The sequence below is a fragment of the Chroicocephalus ridibundus genome, chromosome 10 (assembly GCF_963924245.1).
Source record: "Chroicocephalus ridibundus chromosome 10, bChrRid1.1, whole genome shotgun sequence".
Classification (NCBI taxonomy): Eukaryota; Metazoa; Chordata; class Aves; order Charadriiformes; family Laridae; genus Chroicocephalus; species Chroicocephalus ridibundus.
In genome coordinates, this window is record NC_086293.1 from 10,557,506 (window position 1) to 10,576,942 (window position 19,437).

The following is a 19,437-nucleotide window of genomic DNA, read 5'->3' on the forward strand; positions in this document are numbered from 1 at the left end:
ATGAAATTTAGAATTAATTTTGAATTAGCCTCACTCATGACAGTGTTTAAAATGTGAAGTTCCCTAATTAGGGAAGACTTCTTGAATTTACTACTGGCAAGTTATCCGCCTGCACAGCAGCAATACCACCTACTCTCTTCATTGTTAGAAGAGTGCTTCAAGGAGTCAACCTGTTTGCTCCTCTCACAGATATCTAAAGAATTACATTTTAGCATAGACTTATTTAGTTTAGCTAGAGTATAACAGTGTTTCACACAACTTGGCAATGAGGGCTTCTCGTATGTTGTGAAGAGTAATAAAAGCAGCTGTAGTACTACAGATGAATATGCAAAAGAATGTTTTTCAACAACACTTTTATTGAAGCACTTCAAAACGATCACAGAGATAGATGTTGCCTTTAACAGAATAAAACCTATAATGTCATAATTAAAAGGCACTAATCCTGGCACAAAGGTCTACTTACCCACCTTCCACTGTGACGGAAATAAAAACATCAAATATTTTACTTCTCCTGTAAAAGAGTATGTGCATACCCCCTTTGAGTGACATTCTGTGTTTGTCATTTAAGTGACACGTAAAAGAAAACCCCAATGTTTCACCAAGGCATACTTTAGCGTTCAGCATCTGTAGTCCTAAAGCAATACACTACTCATTGAAGGTTTATGATCTAGTGAGACAAGTCATTTACACTCATATTTTGAGAATAAAAGTCCTGAAAGCACATGCCAGGCTCAGGCATTCACGCGCTACTTCTCCTTTAACACAATTCATTGCTTTACTGCTCGTGCAATTGGGAACGCACCGCGCTTAGTAAAACAGCTTAAATAACCTGATTTACCCCCCCGGTTTGGAATTCACACAGCTCTCTGGTCAGGGTCAGTGCCAAAGCAGTGCCAGCAGGGAGCAGCGCTGGGGCATGCTACAGGGAGAAAGCGCATTTCTTTCACATTCAGTAAACACGCACAAAGCAAACTCAAGACATGCCATTGCACAGCCACAGTAACTATAAAATTAAACCGTAGAAAAGTTAAAAGCTTGTTAATCCAGCTAAATCATACTTCAAGTTATTATAGATCCCTGCACAACATTCCTGTATTAATTTAACCAGAGAGACTGTTTAAGGCATTTTCTTTGGCCTCCTTTCTTCTACCAGAAAGTGAAGATTATGCAGTTTTATATGTCAGCATCCAAAAAGGACCATCTTTCCAGCCCATTTCCATAAAGATGCAAAGAAAAAAAAACACAAATCCATAAGAATCTAGATTATTAGTTCCACAGATCATGAAACAGCTCCACATTTGTGCATTTTTCATGTTGCCAAGTGGTAGGACAGAATTGCTCTGTGCAACTGCTAAGACACTCAGCCACGCTCGGGGTGATGATGAGAATCATGCTGCACTGTAATTGCACTTAAAGAAACCACCATCCACACTAACATCGACAGGACATTAACACTCCAAAGAAAACCTCCGCACAGCTCAGTACTGTGGGTGCACGCACAAACATTTCTTCCCAGTCTAGTCTAGAGCCATGCTGCTCTGTGATCAGCAAGATCTTGAACAAACAAAACTTGTACTGAACAAAACTGACACCAAGTTTTCAGAGTTGACAGCTATTTTAAATCATCGGGACGCCATACAATACCAACACATCATCAGGTTATAAAGGTATGACCTGGTGTCTAACTTGCATACATATTCACGATCGAGAGTTCTCTCCAACTCAGTATTTGCCTTTTCACAAGATCCAGTTTTCTTAATATGCTAAAGGCCAAGGTCTATTGCAGATACATCAGAAGAGAGTTTCAGGACTACAGCTACTGATGTTTGAGTACAATATTTTATAATACTAAAATGTAACCCCTAAGAGCAACTTGTTAAGAGAATGGGAAATTTAATCAGTCTCCTTTTACTGTCCGGGCTCACGACTGAGGCAAGTAATCATCATGAGAGATTCGATTGACTTAACAGATTTCTAGGAGCAGAACACAGCTACAGCACCCAAGTTCAGCAGATAGCACTGCTAATGCCTATCTTAGGCTCTACAGCTTTATTAGAGCAGAAAAGGTTTAACTTTGCCAGATGAGCAAGTAGTTTTTTCAGTCCAAGGCTGAAAGGTGGCAAGAACAGCCTCACTTCTCTGGAAAGACTTACTGCACTTCCCTTCTGTTTCAAAGTGAAGTTAATCAGGCCCTCAACCAGAAAAAGTGTCACTGGATTCAAATAGCCTCTCCAAGGTCTACATTTCTACACATCTGGAAGAACTGTACAAGAATAGCTGTGAAGATCTCACTTGAGTCATTTCATGAAGTAATGCAAATATACTTTTTAGAGTACACACAGTGTGGCCCTCCTTGCTATTTACATTTAGAAGTAGAAACTATTACTGAAATACCACATCAGACAAACAGCTGTTGGCAAAGTTCACACCGCAGCTGATTTAAGTGATTAGTACTGGTATCAGAGCAATCAGTGTGACCAATCTTACATCTGTAATACTGTTTTCAGATTTTGCATCTAGAGGCATTTTGCTTTGAACATGAACTCCAGGCAGCTTGTTCTGCACACTGGAAACCCTATCAACTGAAGAAATATGCACACGATCTTTTACTCAACAGTTCATTAGCCCTTCCCATCAGCCAAGTTACACATGAAGGATGCTAACTGACCAGTACTCAGGCCTAAAAACTAACCCGTTACAGCTCAGCAAGTTTGAAAGCTTACGTGGAGGAAGGCCATGAAGAGAAGACAGCAAGTTTGTTACGATTACTTGGAAGATGTTGACATACAGTCCTACAAGTTAATCAACGGTCCAAGAGAAATTAATGAAACACAGCATTTGGGAAGAACAGTCAGGGTAACTTCAGATTAAAATCACGGCAAAGATTTTGTTCAAGACCTCAGTCAATGAAAGCCTCGCTTTCCAATGAGATCAGAATATTTACGCTTTAACTGGCAGTGAATGATGAAGCACTCCTAGTTCTGACACTTGTGTTGGAAAAGCAGAGGTTTTACTCTAGACTTGATGACAAGAAAAAAGTTTGTAGACACACACGTTTTTCTTCTGAAAACAGACCTCCAGGAGGCTGCCCCTACTTAAGATCCTCCAGCTGACTAATTAGTGCTTTTCATAAACATAATAAAGCACTGAGGTCTGCTGAGACTGACTAGCTAAGCTTGCTCGTGGAAGCTGAGAAAGCCCCAGGCCTGAAAGGTGGGTTTATATGCATTTCACTTGAATAGCTGAACCACAGAACAGAGAAGCTCAAGTATTTACCAAGCCTTCTTCCCCCACTGTAATCTTGTGGGAGAGGAGACAGACATCCCATAATACATCGCCATCAGTTAAGCCACATCAACTCAAGTCAGTCAGTTAAGTGTCAATACAACCCTCAAAACATAAGTTTATTGAATAAAGCTGAAGAGCAGTAAACCAACATATGCATCCACCTAAATAAAAAAATTCACGTATTTACAAAGTTCAGTAATTGTATAAGTTGTTCACATGCAGAGAGTAATGCACAGGTTAACAATTGGTAGTGTTTGGATGCCATAAACGCTGAAAGCAGTGAAGTATATAAACACCAAACACATCAAGTTTAGCTATAGGCCAGTTAACTAAACAGTGACCTGGTCCCCCACAAAGATTCACACATTCTAGTTTAGTTTCCTTATTTTAGGCACAAGCAAGTTTGCTAAATAAAAGTAACTGTAGCAGTTCCTGGTGAACTATGGACTACAGTAGCAAGTTAATATACCCTCTCCTCTACAGCACCAGAGTATGAATTAATTGAAATCATGCTTCAGAGAACTGAAAGGGGACAAAAAGTTAAAATGTAAGTTCAGACCGAATGCAGGCAGCATGTAGTGTCTGTGCAACACTGCGAGAGGTGGTACAGAACAGTAAGGCCATGGCAGTCTAAATTAAAACTGGCTTGTCATAACTGATATGGACTACACAGTGTTTCCAACCAAAGACTCCAACATAATGCAAACTACATTTAGGTGAAGAATCACACACAGTGTGAGGCAACACGAGCAGGTGTACCATGTATTTGCATACACTAGTAAGCTACACTGACATTACTGTATGAACAAACTAGTCTTAACAAGTCTGTCCCTTTAAATATACTGAAGTCATTGAGAAAGTAAAGCTACAAAAACATTACAATCTTTAGTTTATACATACTTCCCTATACTGTAGGAGCTAGTCAAGAAACAGGATCAATTCATTGGCTCTCTTGTGCTTTGACACAGTAGAACATTTCATCTTGCAACTTACAGACTTTGTACATGGTTACATCAAGAAAGCAGGCAGGTCTAGAGTTGTCACAATAGCCTAGATATTCCATAGCACCAGGTGAAACTGTGCCCAGCCATTTCATGAGCAGGAGAGACACTAGACAATTACACAGATATTGTGCTAAAGGTCAACAACTGACTCTATACAAAAACATCAGTAATTTAAGTGTCATGCAGCTGCTCAGAATGCGTGTTCTGGTTTCAGATAGAGACCACTGGTATCTGTAGATAGAAAAATGTATTTGAACAAAGTCTGATGTTCTTAGCAATTTGTTTTCATGCTGGAATACTCCAATATTTGAAAGCTTGACAGAACAGTCCATTCCCATCCCCCACACAAATGTTAAACAGAAGCAACAAAATGATTTTAAACAGTTGACTCTTTCCTAATTCATCATGAGAGTTTTCTTTTTCAAGTGACAGAATAAGATCTCAGCTGTAGATTAGTGATGCTGATCTATGCCTTGTGCTCCCCTCTGCAAAGTTTCCATTTCTCTGCTTACATACACACATCACATGCATTTGTGAGATAAATCAGTATCCCACAACTCACGCTTAAATGTTTTCTAACTACTGTATGTGGCATCTTACAGAATCTTAATGCTGTCGAGCATCAGCATCTTCAAGCCACTAAACACTAGAAATAAAACACTTGCTGAAAATCATATAAAAACCTGGCCCTGAAAAACCAGAACAGAGTGTACCATCATAGTTAACATGGTAGAGATTTTTTTTTTTTAAAAAGCCCCCCCACAACCCTCCCGCCATAGATGGTTGTAAAATAAATATTTGTGCTGACTTTATCATGACAACTCTAGTTGTTTTGTGACAGAATAGGAATACAAGTCTTCAGCAGTGCACATGATAAATGAACCGTGAAAAGGCAGATTCTTGATACAGGATTTTTGGGTAATATCTCATTATGGAGGGAAGTGGACAATTGAGATTATGGCCAACTGGTACTGGAGATTCCAGGAAGACTTCAGCTTCTTCTAGATTTTGAATGCTGAATAAGCCACTGAAGCGTGATATCTGAAGGGAGAGAGAGAAGAGAAGGTCCATATTCAAGTGTCTATCTGTATTTGTATAACCAGCATCACTTTGGTATGCCAGTGTCCTCAAATACATGACAGGAATATCCAGCCCTTCGCTAGGGGATGGTCCAAAACAGATCAACAGAATAATTTTTTGGCATACTTGCTGTCTGTGCTTTGGTCCTAGAACTGCCCAGCATCCTTTAGGTAACATTTAAAGGAACTGCCAAGACATCCTGGTTCCTCAGTCAACGACACTTGTAGAAAAAAGACTTCCTTTAATCTGATGCTTTGGTATGGCTCACATAATTAGTTTTAGATCAATCAACATTGCTCTATTTTGCCCATCTGCCTCTCCTCACCTGATGAGAGCAAAGTTAGTTTAGCTCTACAGTACAAGGCATCAAGCTCCTTCATGCCTGAAAGAGGGTCTCCTAAGGAAGCGAAATGCACTGGCGTCATACCAGCCCAATGCCTCTGGCAGCACCCTCCCTACAGCATCAGCAATGCTCAGCTGTGCGCCTTGTGCGGGGATATGACAGAAGGGAGTATCTGCTTCTCCTATCTGCCATGTTTGAGTCTTTAACTGATGGTAAGGTGACAGGGGCTTCTTGGAGAAGCCGCCAGAAGAGTTCCACAGGCTGTTCATTTTTCCTGAAAAGAAGTTGAGTCCTTCATACGAAGGAGTTCCATTACCCTCTATAGCATGTTCCTGTGACCACCAGCCTAAAGTTTCCCCTCATCAGTAAACTCACATTAGCCTGCCAATCAACCAGTGTTAATCTCATGGCAGCCACAAGAAGGTATCAGGAGAAGGATGGCAAGTGGTGTTAAATACTGTGTTTTCATCCAGTTGAGATTACTCAGTTTACTTACAATACTAGCGTCAGGTACTTGGTACTACACAGCACCATGGTTTCTGCCTTTGAACTACAGAAATTCTAGAACAATTTATGTCAACACCAGAAAAATTTACTGTTTGGCTGCATGGAATAGTCACTAGCACAGGACACAACATGGACCACTTTGATAAGAGAGTACGGGAAGATGGTTATTTCAAGGGAATGACTGTTGCAAGTACTTGCTAGCCTCATGAAGTGAGGCCCAGTTGAGAGTACCCAATAGAAGAATAAAATCATTTAAGCCAAGCTAGAAGTGAGACTATTTGCTGAGAACTACTTAAAGGCAGCAGGTTTCACAGGAGACTAACATATGTTTCAATAACTACAACCCCTACAACTTTAATACCAGTCAAGCTTGCTCACTGCCATCAGAAGTTATACCAAATTTAGCCAGTGCACTTACACGTTGTTCTTTGATTTGTTCAAACCAGGAAGCTTGTGTTTAACAAGTTACAATCCCCCAATCCATCCTTCATAATGCTTAGCATTTTAGGTTAATAGTTACCTATATTATCTTTCTCTTTGCAAGAAATTGAGTAGCAGCAGATTTCTCTGTCCTGAATAGCAGCAAGGTTCCTACGAAAGAGAGAAAATTTCAACATACACTTTACTTATAACAAGGACTCTTATACTGAGAATCTAAACTGTTCCCCTTCATCTTCTCCACATAACTTGTTTCTGCACAATGTTTCAGCTACCTCCTGTTGCTGGGTTTTCTACTTACAAATGCAAGCTTCTTGATCTAACAACACTATGTACACAAAATTCATTTATTGAGTTCAAGTAGCCTTTCTTAGGAAGGGTTAGACTTACATCTTTTCAATTAGCTGTTTCTCATCCAAAGCATTAGGCAGGTCTCTCTTATTTCCAAGTACTAGAACCTGAAATCCAGAGCAGAAGGAAATAGTTGCAGCTTTCATTTTTTCAGGAAAAAACACAAACAAAAGCAAAACACAAAAATATAACCATACCATAAAAACAAAAAAACCCACAAACACCAAACTTCAAGGGAGTCCGACAAACAGTCTGCACTAGGCTATTAAATCTAATGGAATGAGACATTCACTATTAAACCAGATCAAGGAGGAAGACTGATGTAGTCACAGGTAAAGAGGGGTAAAAGTAAACTGTTATGCGCAAAAATCACGCATGAGGACGCATCAGCTGATAAAACTGAGAACAATCCCAGTAGACTTTCAGCTGAAATTCTCCAAACTTACTGTATATTTCTGTACTACACTCTGGTTAACCTGTACTAGAGTAGACTCTAGAACAGAGAATAAGCTCATACTGTGGAATACTCTAATCTACTGTTCCAATTTTATTTCTTTTTTTTTTGTGCACACTGAAACAAGAATTAGATCACTGAAGGATTGACTGAGGTCAACAATTTGATTCAAGGCACTAGGGGCAGGTATTGTTCTTGTTACACCAATTAGTAAGGTTAGGCCTCACACTTGACTTCAGAGTTGCTGAAGTCATGCACGTTGCTCAAGCAAGTTTAATACTGTGTAAGGCAATATTACTTACAGGGATTCCTTGTAACTGTGGCTTATCTAGAAGATTGTGCAGCTCATTTCGAGAGGCTTCTATTTTTTCACGATCTGCAGCATCTACCATGTAGCTTTAAAAAGAATTTAAGGTTAGGTCAGTGAAACTGAATTACTTCAGAAACAGCAGTGTTTCCTTTACACTGTCAGTTTTGAGCACATTCAACACGGCTTTAAACAAAGCTAGGTCATCTGAGCAAAGAATTTGGCTCTTTAAAAAAATTCTTTAAGAACAGAGTAGATGAAAGATTCTTTCAGTTAGACAGCACTGCCACCCAGTTCAGACAGGAAGTAGTTAGTACTCCAGATCAGACACTGATAAGAAAATAACCCATCTTGAGCCCTGAACTTAAGGGTAAAAGAAGGTCAATACAGTTGCAGTACAGTTTCAAAATTAAAACTAGTACTACCGAGCCAAGCATGCACTGTTAGAAAGGCTACACAGAGAAGAGAAGCACATCTGAAGTTACGTACTAGCTGAAGGAAGACGACACTTACACAATAGCATTAACTCCTCTGCAATATCGCTCCCACATGCTTCGGAATCGTGGTTGCCCTCCTATATCCCAAATCTTAAGGCAAGGGGAAAAAGACAGTTTAGCCATGCGCTATATTTAAACACATCACACAAAAATAAGAGAAGAAATCAAAACACAGTTTTTCCTTCCTCCTTAGGCCAGCTGCAGGACCTCTCACATATTAGAAGAGAAATAATCCCTTGTACAGCTCCTCAAATCTTACAGGCCCAAGAGCATAAGATGCAAACTAGAGCATCTCACACCAGATGCAAGAACACACCTGTATACTATGTTTACATACTGCAGTATACAAGAAAATAAAACAAGACATATTGACTTAAAACTTTGCTTTTGATGTAAGCCTTCCCTTAAGCAATACTGATGAGCAGAAGAGGAGGATCTCTGGGCCCTAAACATGTGAAAATTAATTCCAATTAAAGCCAAACAGCATTATAACAACATTGCTTTAACTAGTCCATGAACCCAGAAATCACACACAGATTCTCATTTAAGAAACTCCGTGAACATAAGCGTATTCTTAAGCTATTTGATAGGTTTAGCTGAGCCTCTTCAGTTTCCTATATTTGTCCCAATGGTGGAAGCAAAACAGAGCAAACATACATATTTTAAACTAGAAGCTGGAGACAACCTTGCAGAGACAGTCAACAATGGTAACATACCTTTATTGTAACATTACCCTTCGTAACTTTTCTCATGTTGAAGCCCACAGTAGGAATCATATCTTCACTGAATTGACCTGACTGAAAAAAAAAAAGTTAAATTTAGTGCTTATCTGACACAGCTAGTTTACATAGTAAAATATCATAAGCTTTTTCTAACCATTTGCCTTACAACTGAAGGCTTTATAGCCAAGAAGTCATAGATACCGTGTTCATGTGTACTGAAGCTTGTGTGAAGTCAGTCAAGTAATTTCTTACAAGCACTTAAATGATTTTTCAAGCCTTGAGGCAGTCAGGGGAGCAAAGTTACTTGGGGAGAAGTGCTTTGCATAGCTTAACAGATGGACAGCCAGGGCAAGCATAGGAAAAGAGCCGTTCACCTACTTCTGCTGAAGCCAAGCTCTGTACGTCAGGATCTCTTAGTTACCTGGAAGCTAGAAATATCCAGAAGATTTTCCTCTGATGCAAGCTACTCCATGGACAACATTTACAGTAATAAATCACTCTTGTGGAGTAAGCCTCCAACCCACAGGGATGGGTTAACTCCCTAAGGGGTTTTAAAAGGCTGGAAAGTGGAAGGACCTGACAGGCCTGCTTCCTGCTTGGCCACAGTGTCCAACTTGTTCAGAAGTGGAAGAGGCAATCAAAATGCAACTGGAGAGTATTTCAGCCCATTTCCACCAGAAGCTCAGCATCGCTTTGACATAACTGCTGCAAAACAGCGTTGCATTAGAGAGGTTCTCTGGTGGCAGATGTTTTACTATCTGTTACACTTTTATCTGCAACAGCTTGAGAGCCAAGTTCACAGCTATCTCCTGTAGCTAACCCAGGAGCCATAACAAGCGTTATCAACTGCAGCACAGATTTCTCCCATGCTCCCTCAGCTATTTGGCAGAAGGTGAATCTCAGCCACAGTGGTCATTATGTATCTCACTACATCCATTATGTGTAATAGAACCAGACAGTCAACCAGATCTGGAAAAAAGGTCGACTCAAATGCATTCCGTTGTTTAATTAGCATTTGATATCATAGCAGCAGAAAGCCTGCTTCTCTTCCCTGATGTTGCACAGAGAAGCTAGCCGAAGTTGAAAGCCCTTTAGGATCTATGAAGCAGACGTCAACTCACCCTATAGAGTTAGGGCCCTACTGCTCACAAGCTGGAACTAGTAACTAATACTGACTGGACATGCTTTGAGTACAGGCTGTTCAGAGTTTGCAACCAGAAGATGATCAGATTCTAATACCAACACTTTGTCATTCACATCTATGCCTAGAAGCCTGCACTTCCTTCAGCTTGGTCCCCCTACTCACCCCCCAAAAAACCCTGTGAGCTTCCACTAGCAAACCAAAGATGCAAACTTCATACAATAAAAACTCCAGTACAATGCTGATAAACATTAGAAGCCAACTGAAAACATACAGATGATAGCAGTCTCATTTGTCCTTATTTGGCAAAGTCCTTCAGTTAAATGCCACATTGATCTTGCTGTTGACCTCCAAAAGAGAAACACATCCGGAGCCTGGATTTGAAGCCAGCAGTCCCCTGAACAGGTGGTGTTTTTTCACATTTAAGATCTGCTTTCCAGATGCATGGCTATACAGACTAACAGTCTTTTAAAAGGAGTAAAAAAAGTAACTAAGTCCTTGAATCCGAGGAATGCAACATTAAAAACGGTGATGACCTGAAAAATGGACAGCTTAAACCTCCTTAGGTAGGTGTTCTGCATTCTCATTTGAAAGAGGTTTCAACTGTTTGATATACACTTTTCTGTGTAGCTTAGTCTCATGCAACATTGTTTTAGAAACTACTCTAACCTTTCTGCTTACTTTGCAAGGTAGGTGCCCAACCTCAATGCCTGCTCATTACCTTCCCCTTCCTGTCCTGAAAGCCCAGTGCATGAGCTGTCCGTTTCAGCCAGTTTGATTACATGTAGCTCAGCAGCTGATGGTTAACCATGCTTTCCATGTCTGATGAAGTTTAGTTCAGGTCATAAAGCATGCACTGCCAATGTTGCCTTTGAAGGGTCAGCTTGCCACGGTTGCTCAAGAACCACTGCATTCCTGCCTCTACAGTCACACCCTACACCCACATCTTCTAACCAAACATCTCCCAAGCACTCCCTGAACCTCCGTCTCTTTGTGCTGTTTCATATTACCCCATGTGCTGTCAGCTATTCCCACTCAGATACTTCCAGATTCTTCACTCAAGAGCTGTTCCTATCTACAGTTCACGCGCTCTCACCGCCCCTTTAAGATACAGATTCCTTCAGATTGGAGCAGCACCTCATTTGCCACATGCTTAATGTTGAAGAAGTTACTGTGATGCACCACAAGGAAGCTTTAACAGAATCTTCATAAAACCTGCTGCACCTTGTATTACTTTCCAAGTACTTTCTATCCACACTACACATCCAGGTGGCATAAAAACTTGTTCCAACTTGCCTATAAACTACACTACAGAGTGGCTCAGTTACAACCTGAGTTACAGCTTTCTGCGCTCTGCTTTGTAGGTGAGACAAGCCCACGTTATCTGACATACTTTCCAAACTGTCACAAACAGAAGGGTAGCAGGTGCCTTCACTGAACTGCCTCCAAAACACAAGCATGCCCTTTCTCTCTAGAGGAAGTTTGGATTCTGAGATGAGGCAGGCACTTTATAGCTTTGAGAGGCACACCTGACCAGGTTTTGAGCATATTGATCAACTCAGATCTTAATTTGAAAGACCTTATTCTGACGCAAGTGTGGGTGTTCCTCCGTTCACAGTGTACCTACAAGGTGACTGCCAGTACCTTTCTTTAAGACAGGTCAAAAGTGGTTAAAATTATTGTAATGGATTTTGCTAGCAGGCACTGATCTCCTTTGATAGATTCTGCTATTGTATCCAACTGTCTTGGCCCAAAAAAGGGTTCTCTAAACCTAGAATTTAGAGGTCTTTTGTTTACTACCTCTACAGAGGAAAAAAGCCAGCAATTCAGCTGCATCTTAAGAGTATTCATATGCAAAAGCTACTTGCACAGCAGAACAAGAAGAATATGCTTTTATTAGTAGGCAGTTCTGTTTGAATCAGACTCCCCGCATCCCCCCTAGAGCAGATTACTCAGCCCTGTCACTGTGTATTCACAATACGATGCTTTCTCCTTCTAAAATAGGCAGCAGCTTTAAAACAAGTTTGATAAGCATAGAAATATTTTCAATTCCCAATCCGAAAGTGCTCGGCTGTTGTCATACACAGTAAGCATTGCTCAAACACTCATCAAGAACAGCCAGAGTAGTTGCTTACAAATCTAGCAATAGCATCTGTTTTCAGCACTTGTGAATATTTCAGACAGACAGACAGACACTGTACTTCATCCAGGCCTCCCGGAAGATCAGCTTTGTGTACTAGAAGTGATTATGAATAAGCCATTAGCTCTGAGGTCATACAGACCATACAGCATTAATACAAACTGTTTGCTGAAGGTCACAAAACAAAAGTTAACTCTAGACCCTATGTGAAAGATAAGAAAGAGAGAGAGACTAAACACCAAATTTCAGAGACCACGTGCAGAAAGAACCTGCAGGACTAGTCTTAGTTTAAGAAATGCTCCCTTCTCCTGGAGAACCCAAGCACGTGATTTTAATGCAATATGAATCCATTTACCTGCCTGAGTACTTACACTGGATAAGGATTATTCAGAGGAGCAACACTCCTTCCAGACTGAACTAAGTCCCTGCTCTGTATTCCAGTACACCATTCATGCCGACACCTACCCGCATGAATCAGTTTGCGTTCAGCTCACCTTGTATCTAGCATTAGCACAACTCTTGCACAGACTAACATTTATGAATTGCACTCTCCATCTCACTACCAGATCCAAGTCTGGCCCACCTCTAACACACCAGCTAACACAAGCTTTGGTGTGCACTCCGAGACACCAACACGTATGCCGAAGAACGGCCACATCCACAAACACTGCTTTTTACCTGTAACTCTGGGTCTGCGCCCTCTCCCTCAGCCCACCACCAGGCCAGGGGCAGCTTTGCCAGCCAGCACCCGCAGAAGTCTTGCCTCAGGAACAAGCCAGCAGCATGCTAGTTACAGGTACAGTTCATTTCCCAGAGGGTCGGGCAAGTGTTTAACTTACTGTCACCTAACATTCCAGAAGCATACAAAGGATGCAAGTTTAGTCTTCTTTAATACTTAGTTAATATTAAAATAAGCTGCTTACTAAACCTACTATTTCCAGTTGTCTTGAGTCAAAAAAAAAAACCAAACACAAAATAAACCACACACTGGCTACTTCATCTGCCCCTCCATAGCCATAAGCTATGGCCAGAAGACTGCCAACTTCCAGGGAGTTACACTTACCAGACTGTCAGCACCAAACCCTAAGTAGCTTGATCAAGTAATTGAGTGCAAGACTGGTACTCCTACTTCCTGTATCTTCCTTAAATATTCATTTCAATACATTAAAGGAACCATTAAAGGCAAAGAACTCAAACTGCAGCAGTAGAACCAGTGCTCCCTCTTGTTTCTTTCCAGCTACAGCAGTAACTCTCCTGCTGGCACTGGAAAGCATGCTGCCTACAATGTTCCATCCTCATGGTCCTCAACCACCAATTCACAGCTACCAGATTTTGATTCCACAGCCTGCACAAGTAGATCAACAGAAAAGGTCAGGGCAGCACTTAGCGTGCATCTCATAAAGCTACCATGATTCATTACCATTAGAGGACAAATTTCTTCATATAGGCTTTGTTACTACATAACAAAGATTTGTTTATCTTTACTCCTAATACTTTTCATCCATATAGAAGAGATCACCAACAAGTTTAGCCAACTAGGAGACAACATCATCAGAGTATGGATTCCAGCCAGGCCACTCTGAATCCACCTGAACTAGCATACTACCTTAAGCCCTGCTGTTCATCCCTAAATTTCTTTCTTTTCACACTAAGAAAAACACTGCATCTCTCAATTCTCTTCTTAAAAAAATAAAAAAAACAGAGTCATTTTAGCATTACATAAATCTACTGTTACACTAAGCCTCCTCTGCAACATTCATAGCCTCAACGAAGAAGTGCATCATACATGGACAAGTCAACTCTCCAGTCTCTGTAGCCTAGCTTCCTTCTTGAAATACTTCAGTATTGCAGCTGCTTGTTGTGACCACATTTAGAAGCTTGAACACTAGTTTAGAAGCTTCAACCCCTGTGATCTAACAGTCCCTTGAAAGGCTTTACAACAGCACTTCTATGAATGATTGCTACAGAAGGCAAAATAGCAGTATCTGACCAAAAAAAAAATACATTTTTGTTTCCCCAACCCTGACTTCAATGGAATATTTAAAAAGACATGAGCTGCTTATCATGTAGCTACCACACAGCAGTGAAACAAGACGTAAAAAAGCATATTTCTATCTAGAAGTCAGTCATGTAAGAGCTTAGGACATTTCATGCCTCTGATAGTCATGAAAGCATCTTTCTCCAGGAGTCCTATATGGGAACTTAAGGCCATGATGGAAAAATTAGATTCCGATTTCAGTCACCTTTTTCAGACCATGTGGGGTACAGCAAGCAGGACCTCAAAGAAAGAGTATTAACTGGAGAATGAGACCTTATATTAGCTTTATTACCTAATAAAGTGAGGCAATCCATTTATGAGACTTTTGTGATTAAGAAACACTTATGTATCAACCTTCTCACTCAACTATGTGTATGAAGTGACAACATATGCTATTTATGAACTACCTGGGTGTTCCAGAAGGCACTGAAGCAGCAGAAAAACTCTTTAGAGCAATCTTTTTCCACACTTCTCCAGTATGGCTTCTTGAAGTCAAAGTTACTTCTAACAGTCATGAGGATGGAAGGAAGTCACAGCTCCCAACTTGCCAAACTTATCTTTTGTTGAGAGGCATTTCAAGAATTGCCTCTCTCTAGAAACCAAGGCCTCATTCAAAGACTTGTCAGATATTCCAAAGTTAAAAAACAAACCATACTAATGCATGCTTTGACACAAATCCAAAAAAAAAGGATCTTACTGATCATATCACCACAAACAGAACAAGTTGAGTTTAGCTCTTAAACCTGACAACTGTATCAGCAAAGTCTGACCCCCTCCCACCCTGCAGTTCTCTTCTCCTGCTCACTGAGGATCAGGCTACCAAGCTTCAGTGTTCCAGTGCCGAACACCTGGATCAAGGATCAATCTACCGGTCTTCAAGCAAGACTTCACAATAGGAAACGCCGCTCTCCATGAAGTACTTTTCTGAAACTGAACAAGCGTCCCTTCATTCACCAGCATGCACTGCCTGCAGCCTGGAAGGAGAGTCAGTTTACTTGAGTCATGTTTCAGTTGCGTCACATGGCTGTGGAGCTGGGCTGCCTCTCGAACCTCCCCACACCAGCGTGGCTGGGACTCCCAGCTTTGACAACAAGTCTGATGAAAGCCTATTAACAGACACTAGCTGCAGAGATGCAAATGACAGAAGATACTGCAGTCTCCAGTGAATAATGGTCATTTCAAGCCCTCAGATAAGAAGCTAACAATTCAAGATGCGATACTGGGATGACATGCAGTTTCTCTGAATAAGAGCCATAGGCCATCTACATTATGGAAATTAGGACCAGGAAGAAATGATATCCTCCCTTGTGAGCAAGTTTAATCACGCATACGGAAAACCTATCCTTAATATCTAATTAGAGACAGTGACTAATACAGAGCCTTCGCAAAGCAGAAGCTGCATTAGTTGTATCCAGCTATAACTACATTTCACTGCTAAGGTTGTTTTTTAAACCTTCTAGTCTAACTTTGGTCTGATTTACAAACTAAGCACTTGTTTACAGTGGAAGAATAAATATAGCCCAAACCAGCTAGCAACCTAGAAAAAGATTATTCTGGAACTGGACTGCCTGCCTTTCATGGCCTTTCCACTTCAGTGTCAGCATCAAGCCTCCTGTGTAATTGGCTTGAGTTTTTCCTTTAGTTACATAGGCCTGATTTGATTGGCATAGATTACATTAGAGATTTATATTAGATTAAACTCACTGTTGTCAAAAGACTGGCAACAGCCCTTCGGTAGGCAGAATGCAACCTTATAAGCTATACCAAGTTCCTGGTATGTAATCCAGCTTTTAAAACTATTCTATAGGACTAGAATCTTGCTGTGTCATTCCTTTCATTTTAGTTTTATGGAATCCCAATGCTTGACAGCTACATCCATCCAAACCATTAACCGGCCTGCAGAGAGCAGTTATTCTTTTCCAGCACTAATTTCCAAATGCATACTCTGAATTAAAGTCAGTCAATGAAGGAACTAACAGGAAGTTAGCTCTTCATGCCATGGATAACACTGCTCCTTCCGTAGAAAGCAATATTGTGCTGACAACTGAAGCTCATGCTATTATCTTTTTAAAACCAATAATAGAAAACCGAGCAAGTTCCCTCACACTGTTTTTTGTAAAGAGTCACTAGATTCCCTAATTAAAAACTTCAGAAGTGTGACTTGCTACTTCCAAACCTAAAACAGCTAACTAGGCTGTGTCATTATGTATAACAGCTTCCTTATTTCACTCAGTTTTGCAAGGCTATTTGAATGACACTCAGATAAATGTCAGGGTGTGCTCCTAATGTGCGGCTGAAATCTTGCAAGATTCAACCCCTAGCAAAGCAAGCTGGATGCAGAAGTAAGCTTTACTTAGGAGTACTTTTACTATTTGACACAACTTAGATGGACTAAACTGACACGCAACTACTACAACAATGCTCTACTGCTCCACATATCTGCAGTACGGTTCCACGGGTAAATCCTCGAAGGAGCCATGCTGCTGGTAGTATACAGACAGAATGGCAAAGTGATACTCTGTCAAGTGCCATCACCATCCAGGACTCTAGAAGACAAAAAAACCTGTAGAGTAACCTCAGTGCCCAAAGTTGCATGAACACACCAATCAGTATCAGCTCAGCAGCCACAGATTGAGGTTGTCCAATAATTACAGAGTTCTGTTTTTAGAAATTCAAGCCCAGAGGTAGTGGCAGCCACCACTGTGTGTGAAAGAAAATGCTTCTGACGTTCTCGGGTTAGTCCAGCAGCTTTCACCCAACACAGCTAGGCAGAGGAAGAGTTACCTTTTATGAAGGCAGACCCATTTCACATGATTATCATGAAGCCCAGCGAACTCTAACATCCTCAACTACACAAGAGCTTGGTTATATTTTGACACTAGCCAGTGTAACAAGGATTACATATAACTGCAAGAGAATGAGAGTCCTTTTCCTATCCAGCAACTCATTCAACTGACACTCACATAAATACATTCATAAAAATACTCAGTAATATTAAGGAAACAGTTTAAAAAAAAAAAAGAAAAAGCTGAAGGCCTGCTCAACTAAGGTTGAGGACATCAGCTTTCTCATTCCAGGTGCACTGGACTCAAGTCAGTCATGCTCCTTGCAAAACCAAAAGGTACACGTGTTTCCCATTCCAGCCTCACTACAAGGGCTTCCAAATTCCAGCTTGACTCTTTGAATGTTTTCCGTCACATGCATCTGTAGAACAGGTCACTGATGAAGCCAAATAAGCCATTTAAGCAATCCACTCTCTATCTTGTTTGACAATGGAAAAGCTTCATGTAGGAGGATTCCCACACCCTTCCTTCATCTGCTCCAGGCAGATCATCAGATAAGTAGGCCCAAGTTCAGCAGTCTGCTGCTGTTACACTTAGAAGTTATACTTCTTAGCACATACCTTAAGAGAAAGTAGACTATTTGATACAGGTTCCAGCAGTCAGGATAAGCAAATACCTGAGAGATGACCCATGAGCAGAAAACATTTAAATTGCCTACTGAGATCCACTAAAAAAAGAGTTAAATGGGAGAAAGTAGCTGAAGACACTGTTCATGCTATGCTAACATGAGCCCAGCCACACAAGCCTTCAGAGCATACTGTTATCAGTGCAGTCCCGTATCAGCGAGGTCCCATTAGCACACAAAGGTTCACGGGGCCACAGCACGGTAGCCAGCCTGGCTCGGCCGCCCTCCCTGCGAGCCCACCCAGCAAGGGCAGACACGCCTGCTTCCCACCCCGGCGGCACAGCTCCATCCCAGAGGTTCATCCCGACACAGGCCTGCGTACCGGCGGAGCCGGGGCAGGCGCCGACCACGGGCTGCTGAGAGCGGGGCCGCTCCCGGCCCGGCCAGGCCGCCAGCCCCCTCCCGCCGGGCCCGCATAGGCCGCGGCGGCCAGCAGAGCCCGTCCGGGCCCCGCCGCGGCCTACCCCCGGCCCGCTCACCGCGATGACGTTGACGAAGGTGGTCTTGCCCGAGTACTGCAGCCCCACCAGGGTGAGCTCCATCTCCTCCTTCCAGAAGAGCGAGCGGAACCAGTCCAGCAACCGGGAGAGCAGCGCCAGCATGGTGGCGGTGGGGGGAGCCGGGGGCTCTGGCAGGCTGGGCCCGGGGCTGGCGGCGGCGGCTGTCCCACACCCGCGCGCTCCCTCACGGCCCGGCTCGCCCCCGCGCCGCGGTCATATGACGCGGCGGCGCGGCCCGCGCGACGCACCAAGAGGGGCCGCGCCCCCGGCCTAACCCCCGCCCCGCGCCACACCGCCCCCTGGCGGCACCCGCCCGCGCTGCCGCCCGGGAGGACCGGCCGAGGGGGGAGGGCGGGGCGGGGGCGCGGCCGCGCTGCGAGGGGCGGGGCGAGCGCTTACACGCCCTCAGCGCCGCCATCTTGGGCGGGTGGGGGGCGTCCTGTCACAGGGAATGATGGAGTCATAGAACTGCCCAGGTTGGAAGGGACCTTTGAGATCATCAAGTCCAACCATCAGCCTAACTCTGACAAAAGCCATCACTAAACCACATCTCTAAGCACTGTGTCTATCCATCTTTTAAATACCTCCAGGGATGGTGCCTCAACCACTTCCCCGGGCAGCCTGTTCCAATGCTTAATAACCCTTTCAGTGTAAAATTTTTTCCTAATATCCATCCTAAACCTCCCCTGGTGCCACCTGAGGCCATTTCCTCTTGTCCTATCACCTGTTCCTTGGGAGAACAGACCAACCCCCACCTCTCTACAACCTCCTTTCAGGGAGTTGTAGTTGTAGATCCCCTCAGCCCCGCCATCTTGGGTGGGTGAGGGCAAAGGGTGCATCCTCTCGCACCTCTTCAGCCCTGCTATCTTGGGCAGATGAGGGAGGTCTCCCCTTACACCCCCTCAGCCCTGCCACCTTGGGCAGGTGACGGTGAAGGGGGTGTCTGCTCACACCGCCTCACCCCTGTAATCTTGGCAGCCACAGGCAAGGGTGTTGTCTCCGCCCCTCAGGGCTGCCTGGCCGTGGTGCCATGGCCACGTTTGATGCCCCAACTCTACGGCCATGGTCCCCTGTCAGCCATGCTGCGCTCCCAGCCTACACCCCGTCACCCATCCCTGGCCATCTCCCCCACCCAGCCCCACAGAAGTGCCCTGGCCGC

The 19,437-nt window shown here is 42.9% G+C and overlaps 1 protein-coding gene across 1 annotated transcript; it reads right to left on the minus strand.

Annotated features, from left to right (window-relative positions):
- Window positions 1-336: 336 nt before the first annotated feature.
- Window positions 337-18,532, minus strand: ARL8B (ADP ribosylation factor like GTPase 8B). The gene is made up of 7 exons (XM_063347890.1): window positions 18,258-18,532; window positions 8,986-9,066; window positions 8,286-8,359; window positions 7,768-7,861; window positions 7,051-7,118; window positions 6,743-6,813; window positions 337-5,333 (listed from the first exon to the last, which is right to left on the minus strand). Exons 1-7 carry the CDS (start codon window positions 18,378-18,380, stop codon window positions 5,284-5,286), a joined length of 561 nt encoding a protein of 186 aa, XP_063203960.1. The 5' UTR covers window positions 18,381-18,532; the 3' UTR covers window positions 337-5,283.
- Between the last annotated feature and the right edge of the window lie 905 nt (window positions 18,533-19,437).

Bases quoted from the DNA above. Each gene is read 5' to 3' on its own strand.
- ARL8B (XM_063347890.1), bottom strand. From the start codon at position 18,380: ATGCTGGCGCTGCTCTCCCGGTTGCTGGACTGGTTCCGCTCGCTCTTC. The intron at 7,862-8,285 runs GTAAGTGTCGTC...TTCTTTTTAAAG, and splicing joins AGAGGAGTTAATGCTATTGT to CTACATGGTAGATGCTGCAG. The intron at 6,814-7,050 runs GTAAGTCTAACC...TCTCTTTCGTAG, and splicing joins AAACAGCTAATTGAAAAGAT to GAACCTTGCTGCTATTCAGG.